Source organism: Cervus elaphus, chromosome 1, assembly GCF_910594005.1.
Source record: "Cervus elaphus chromosome 1, mCerEla1.1, whole genome shotgun sequence".
NCBI classification, from domain to species: domain Eukaryota; kingdom Metazoa; phylum Chordata; class Mammalia; order Artiodactyla; family Cervidae; genus Cervus; species Cervus elaphus.
In genome coordinates, this window is record NC_057815.1 from 76939867 (window position 1) to 76947902 (window position 8036).

Here is an 8036-nt window from a genome sequence, read left to right on the forward strand (position 1 = left end):
AGAGATTCAGTCTTTGAATAAAAAATTTCTTACTTCCTGTAGCTTCCCAAACATAGTTATAAGTATTAAGAATACAACAGTGGAAAATGGTCCCAAATCCTTGCTCTCAATTTCCATGGGGGAGTGAGCGCAGTGCTTAATAAACTGAAGATACCCAAGTTTTGTTTAGGTTTAAAAAGTGATGAAAAACAAAATTGTGGAACAATATGTACAGTATGATCTCCTTCCCATTACAAAATTTAGTGTTATTAATACATGTTATACATGGGGGAAACATGGAAGAATGTATAACATGCTGTTAACATTGTTTACCTCTGAAACAAGACATTATAGAATTCTTTTACCTTATAAGTCATCTTTTATGTTTACTGTTTAAACTTTTCTATAATGTTTAACTTTTTGGAAATAGTATACTTATATTCAGAAAAAAATAATAAAAATTTTAAAATATAAATTCTAATTTTGAATAAGCATCTTGTCCATATTAATACATATTAATACTAGCCATATAAGTCTTTTAAGATTTCCATTGAGACTTTTGCTCTAATATTTTCATAAAAGTATTCTTAGTTCAGATGCTCCACGAAATAAATGTGTTTAAATTCTTTTCTTTTTATAGGAGTTTGCTGTTGATCCAGAGAAAATACAGTTGTATTCTTTGTATCATTCACTCCATCATTATAAATATCATGTTTATCTGATATGTAAAGATGAGGTAATTACTTTTTCTTATCTTCTTATAAAAGAAATGTATGTTTTCTTGAACTTTAAGAAGATTGTAGCTACAATATTTTTATATGCAATTTTTAAAGGTTGCATTCCATTTACAGCTACTACAAAATATTTGGTGCTATTCCGTTACACAATATATCCTTATAGCCTATCTTACACCTAGTAGTTTATACCTTCCTATTGCCCCTCCCCGCTCCCACTGGTGACCACTAGTTTGTTCTCTATATCTGTGAATCTGCTTCTTTTTTTGTTGTATGTACTAGTTAGCTGCAGTATTTTTTAATGCCTTAAAGAGAATTGTCAGAAATAATTTTTTAAAATATGTGTCTGTGCTCTCTCTGTTAAATGCTGTGCTCAGATTAATCTGAGGCTCACCGCTTCTCATAGGACCTGTGAGTGGTAATGTTTTTAAACTGTTATACTTGTTTTACATTGCCATGATAAATGGCACTTTACTGCATTTTCTTCTCTCATAATGTATAATCATCCTGTTTAATTAATTCATTTCAGTCACTGCTTTGAATATCTTGCTGTCCTCTTTATCACCAGAATGACCTTATCCCAGCTAATTGCAGAGAAATGGGGGTTTTGTCCCTTGGTGTGAAGAAATGATAGTTAAAATTTAATTGTATCTTTTCAGTATCATAATTTAAGTTGCTCAGAAATTATATATGACCATACCATGTGATGGATGGGATATAAGGATTAACATCAGAGGTTAAATGGTTGTACACAGTAACCTTTTTTGACAAGCATTATCAGTTTTTTAATTTAAAAGGGTTAAGTTGGCTCAAGGCTGTACAATCATGTATTTGATAATAATCTGGTATTGAAAAATGTGCGTAAATCTAAAATCTATCTAGCAAAGGAGAAAGTAAATATGGTCACGTAGTGTATGTTGGCTATTTTTACAATGCTCTGGAATGCAAGAACTGACCCCAAAATTTGTTATTCCACTTTTAACACAATTGGAGGGAATTGAGAAAGTTTGAACCACTTCTCCTAGCCTTCCTCCCTCCCCCCTTGGAGCTGACAATGATAGGCTTAGACCACTCAAATTTATATGAGATAGTCATTCTCTTCAGATGGAATTTTTTAAAAATATTGGTACTTGGCAAATTTTTAAATCCTCTTTTCATTCAGGGTAGAGAAACAGTGAGCCCTTGTGAAGAGCTTATAAAGTGATAAGTATAAACTAATTTGGTATTTCTTTTCATTTTAGATTTCTTCTGTGCAGAAAAAAAATGAAGATTTAGGGCAGGAAGAAATTGTTCAGCTTTGTATGAAAAATGTAAAATGGGTAGAAGACCTATTTGAAAAATTTGGAGAACTTTTAAATCATGTACAGCAGAAATGTTCCTAACATTGCCACAAAAATTCCATCTATTTTCTGGCATTAATGAGATGGCAGAGGCAGGTGGTCAAAGGGGGTCTAGAAACCTCAGATAATTGAATGTCAAGCAGTGGTCTTGTGTAGGCACGCCTGCTTTGACCATGAACTTGCATCATGGCCTCTGCTAAAAGACAGTGGTGCTGCCAAGGAAGTCAGTCCTTCGGAAATGAACCTAAATGTCACCACATTTTTATCCTGATGAATGATTTTTCTATTTTGTAAACCATTGGGTAACTGAGTTTTATTTTCAGAAATGTTTTTTGACAAATGATGAAGCATGCACTAAATATAATTTTTCTTTATTGCTAGAGAGATAACACTTAAGTAACTTGATTATTTTTTTCCTGACTCTGACCAAACAACAGAATGAAAGAGAAGCGGCAGAAAGCATATGTTTATCTTCATGTCTGACCACAAAATGGAAAGTACTGTACATTATGTAAGCAGATCTGGTGTGATGTGACATTCTGTATGAGAATATCATCAGTTTAAAAATGTAAAATTCAGAAACGGCATTCTGCTTTATGAACTTTTACTCTTAACATGTTCAGGAAACTGGATGTGGAATTGGTGCAATTCTATGACTGCTTTTTGTGTCAAATTATATGGTGATGAAAAAACAATGACATACTATTTTCCCTATCTCAAAAGAAAAGTATTTTCCTTTATACCATTTTTCCTTTGGAAAAAATTTCAATTGTACATTTTATTTCACTAATAGTTGTATTTTTCACAAGGAAAATGTTGTGGTTATAATTATGTTTGATGTATCTGTACTACACTTTTCATTATTTTCAGTAAATCTTATTTAGTTATATGTTGAATTTCTATTGTGAATTTATCTTGAGGTAACCCTCTTTGTTTATACAGATTTACTTCAGTGTTTTCCAGAATATGCATTCAGTACTAGAATTAGTTTAGCTTTATAAATGGGGTTGTGTTAGACACTGCAGTCATTTTCTAATTCATAAAAATAAATTTCTTAGTAAACTAGCACTTGGTTAACTGATTTGTCAAAATTAAAATTAACCACATTCTACATTTTGAAGAATGAAACTACATGCAGTGTTAAACACAGCAGACCTGACTCAGAACTGGAAGTGGTAGAATCCTCCTTTTGGTGCCTTTCCAACCTTTATACATGCTATTGTAGCTCTCTTTAGTTGGATAGCTAGTGTTTCTTCAAGTAGTTTAGCTGAGACCGTGAATGTATTAGGTTCAACATGACCTTCTGTTTTTATTTGTGTTTGCCAACAGGATGCCTTATTTGTTTGAGAAAAAAATTTTTACTAGTGTCCTTCTAAGTGATCTCCTTTTTTAGGATTCTAAAGAAGTTGTTAATCATCATACTTGTGTTTATTTTACCACCATTTAGTGCCTTAAGTCCTATCAAAAAAGCAGTGTTACTGCTCAGTGCCCAAATAAGACATGCTTACGTGGCTATTGCTGTTGTCTTGATTTTGAGTTAACAGGCCAACTTCTTACACTTAAAACCTCAGTAAATTGGCAAAGAATTAAAGGTAGCATGTAACTTGATTTGAGAATCAAACAAAGTAGCATTGGGTGGAAATGGAGTATTTGAGTTAAGCTTACATATTTATTTCTGACGGTTATCTTACTGAAAGCAATAATCCTTAATCTAACAATCCTTATACCTGTTGTTAGACAAGATAATCATAGAAATTTCTCTCAAGAATTAAATGTTCCATTTCTGAACATTTAGGCAGCTTATTTTGAAAGCAAAAGTAACCTATTAGATACATTTTGCCTAACTCCAATAAGAGAGTGTCAGCACTGAGAGCAGCATAAAATTAATTTAGCTAAGTGGAGAACAGTAGGAAGCAGCCATATTTCTTTCTGATACTGACTCTGGACAGAATTGGTTTCTTTCATTTCCAAAGTGCAGAGTAGAGAACTACATCACCTAATGTAGGGTTGTAAGTATACGTCTTTATGTTACTTCCCACAGCTCATTTGCCTGAATTATTAATGATTTAAACATTTTTAAAAGCCATCCTGCATTTAGGTAACTCTTGAAGTACAAGTTTGAAATCACTAGCCACAGTTCCTTCATCATAAGGCCCATGGAACACAGAGACATTCCTTGTTTCCTGTACAAAATAATCCATTTCCTTTCCAATGGCAGTTGCCCTTCAGTTGTTTGCAGTTGTATTCATATTAGAAAACGAGTGTTTTCATTAAACCAGAGGCCAAGTCTATGATACTGCCTGAAGGAAACCCAGTTACTTTGCACCATCTTCTCTCATTTGATCCATATAGCATAGGCAAAGACATCAAACTCAGGCCTTAGTGAAGTGGGACTATTACCATGACATCCATACACAAGTCCTTTCTTTGTATGAAACTGAATAAATACCTAGCTGGTTAGCATTCACATTCCTTGCCAGGGAGTTTGAAATGTGTAATATAGAAATAGGCTTAGGTCGTAAATAGAGTTCAAGAGATAAAGCACATGTTGCCACAACCCAGGAAAACGTGTTTAAGAAAGATTGGATTTTCGTACCTACAGAAACCTAGACACAATTTACTATTTTTAAAAAAATCATTTTGTTTTGGTATTTACTCCTAGTTCAGATTAGTGGTTAGAGAAGGGGCCTCCTTATTCCCATTTTCATGATGACCTAGTTTCTACTTAATTGATCTAATGAAGTCATAAATTTATAATGACTTATGAATTATAGTAAACAATAGAAACTACCCACTTTTGTATTATACTATCAAATAGAAAACAATGATGAGATAGAAAAATCTAAATTTAAAATGGCTTAGAAAATATTCAGGTTATCTTTAAATTTCTGAATTTTGTCTAGTTTCTAAAACAGTGAAAATTATAGGTGATTCACACATCCCTTACTGTTTTTGCAAAGTCTCAGTTTCCTTTTAATATATGTATTTATTTTTGTTAAAACAGCTATTTTCCAACCTGTGACTTTGGAGATACACCCATAAAACTAATATGGCAGCAGGGTTATTGAATCAGCTTTGGGTCCCAGAAGTTGCTTCAGATGTGCACGTTGTGAATTTTATTGTATCTTATAGAATATAATTTTTGTTTTAAACTGTAGTTCCATCTATTTCTCAGAAATACTTTTCAAAGAGTGAAAAATTCCAGGATAACTGCTTCTGTGTCAATTACGCTTGACACATAACTGCACAAATGAACAATGTACACTATTAGTTGTACATTAACTTACATGTACGACTTTTGGCATCTGTGTTCACAAATGCATGTTTTCTCAAATCACCGTTATTTATAAGTGACAATAATTGAGGTTAAGGTTACAAAGAAACCTGCATTTGTAGTCCAGAGTTTTAAGTGGTCCATAATACAATGTACGGAAATGTGAAAGACAATTTTGTATATTTGTTTGTTACTAACTCAGATCATTAAAATGAAAACAATTTTTTAAACAACAAAATCAGAATGTTTTGGGGTTTGGTTCTTTTGTTTTTAAGAATTGAAAACTGAGGTATTGTATTATTCATGTATCATCATGTTATAGATTCAACACACATTACGAAGTCCTAAATAATTAGGTGAAAATGGTAAAGGGCCCACCCATCATTTTCTCAAATGATTAAGTCAATATTTGATGAATTATTCAGCTTCAGCTGACAATATCAGAAAGTACTTAGGACTTTCTGTGTTGAGATATGACTCTTAGCCTTTCTCCTTCTATAAAGAACTATAAATTCTGTGATTTCTAAGTTTTATTTGAAAACACTGCATAGCTAAAAGCGATTCCTAATATCCAGATACTTTTAATTATCTATGTAAACTGTTGAGTAGGTAAAAAAGGATTTTTGTCTTGACTGATCCTTTACTTTTCAAAGTAATAAGATTTTGCCTTTTATGTAAATATTTTAAAATGTTAAGTATTTCAGTGAAAAACGTTGTCAGCATATTTGCTAGGTTTTAATTAGTTTTTATTATAAAGCACTTTTCATTCCTTGGTTTATTTTACACAGTACAGGAATAAGTCTTTATCAAAAAAGTTTTAGATGTGTCCGACTCTTTGCGACCCCATTGACTGCTGCACCCATCTTTTTAAAAATACACTTTATATCTCAGAGAAGCTCTCTTAAACTCAATTATTTAAGGTGACCTTCTCAAGGAAAATGTGAAAGAGGATACCTTTGCTTTCCATGTGGAAATATTTTTGTTACCAGAAAAATAATAAAGCTACTCATTCTTGTACAAAAAAAAAATTGAATACAAAAAATGAATTTTAAAAAGATATTTAAAAAAAAGATATAAATCACTCTCTACTTAATCTTGACATCAGCCTAAAACATAGCCTTAATTTTCAGTATGGGCTGGGTCACAAGATTTAAGCCTTTACTGTATTGTCCCTTTTCGGTGGTATAACTTTAAGTGAATTCCTGAATTTCAGAGACACTCATGTTTAAATGAAAATGGAAAGGCACATTCCTAAGTGAAACAAATTATCTGGATTATTGATCAATTTAGGTTACGTATGTATCTTTCTTAGGTTAGCATGAATAATTTAGAACTGACTGGTTTCAAATGAAAGGCAGATACAATTACCTATTAGCCTATTGTTAAGCCTTATCTATTTTGTGATGTTAATCAGTAGTCAAAAAATTCTAAGAATAGCTAGTATTTTAATTTACCTATGATATATAGTATATTGTTTTCCCTCAAATACATTTTATTTTGCTCCTTACAGTATTTAAAATAAGGCAACAATGAAAAATCATTTAAGACATAGAGTTAAAAATAATGGACATAGTGGAAATATTTTTCTTAAATTGCAGCCAAAATTATCTTTCTTCTGTCCTTCCCCTCTTTGCAACCTTTCCATGACATTATTGCCTTTAGCCCAGACTGTCACAGTTTACAAAAAAAGAACAATTCTTTCCCCATTGTGGCACAGGCTTAAAGAACAAGGATGGTTTTTCTTGCCTTCATGTTCCCTCTGCTAAACTATTCATCTCAATCTTCAGATTTCACTTTAGCATCATTTTTGTTTAATCAGAGTAGGTTGGGTTTTTTTTGAAGTATAATTGATTTACAATGTTGTATTAATTTCTGTGGTACAGTAAAGTGACTCAGTTATATAGAAATAGACACTTTTTTATATTCTTTTCCATTATAGTTTGTCCCAGGATATTGAATATAGTTCCCTGTGCTATACAGTAGGATGTTCTTGTCCATCGACTCTGTGTGTAATAGTTTGTATCTCCTGACCCCAGCCTCCCAGCTTCTCCCTCCCCTACTCCTCTCCCCTCTTGGCAATCACAAATCTGTTTTCTATGTGAGTCAGTTTCTGCTTCATAGGTTCATTTGTGTCATATTTTAGGTTACATGTATAAGTCACATCATACGGTGTTTGTCTTTCTCTTGACTTAATGTGATAATCTCTAGTTGCATCTTGTTGCTGCAAATGGCATTATTTCATTCTTTTTATGACTGAGTAGTAGTCTGTTGCATATGTATGTACCACAACTTCTTTATCCATTCATCTGTTGATGGACGTTTAGGTTGCTTCTATATCCTGGCTATTGTAAGTAGTGCTGCATAAACACTGGGGTGCATGTGTTTTTGAATTATGGTTTCTTCTGGATATATGCCCAGGAATGGGATTGCTGGGTCATATAGCAACTCTAATTTTAGTTTTTAGCCTGTAACAATTTACATTCCCACCAACAGTGTAGGGGAGGGTTCCCTTTTTTCCACACCCTCTTCAGGATTTATAGTTTGTGGATTTTTCTTGTTTTTTTTATTTTTATTGAGGTATATTTGATTTACAATGTTGTATTAGTTTCAGGTATACAGCAAAGTGAATCTATTCCTCATACATATGTATATACACACACATATATGTTCAGTTCAGTTCAATTGCTCAGTCGTGTCCAACTCTCTGGG

General features: G+C 32.5%; 1 protein-coding gene across 2 annotated transcripts in view; it reads left to right on the top strand.

Annotated features, from left to right (window-relative positions):
* Positions 1 to 5565, top strand: part of QSER1 (glutamine and serine rich 1) — an 80797-nt gene extending 75232 nt beyond the window's left edge. For both annotated transcript variants that reach the window (XM_043908848.1, XM_043908849.1), the window contains exons 12-13: positions 620 to 715; positions 1955 to 5565. In XM_043908848.1, the coding sequence (XP_043764783.1) occupies positions 620 to 715; positions 1955 to 2095 (237 nt within the window). In that variant the 3' untranslated portion in view covers positions 2096 to 5565. The remainder of the gene's footprint in view (positions 1 to 619; positions 716 to 1954) is intronic.
* The last annotated feature ends 2471 nt before the right edge of the window (positions 5566 to 8036 follow it).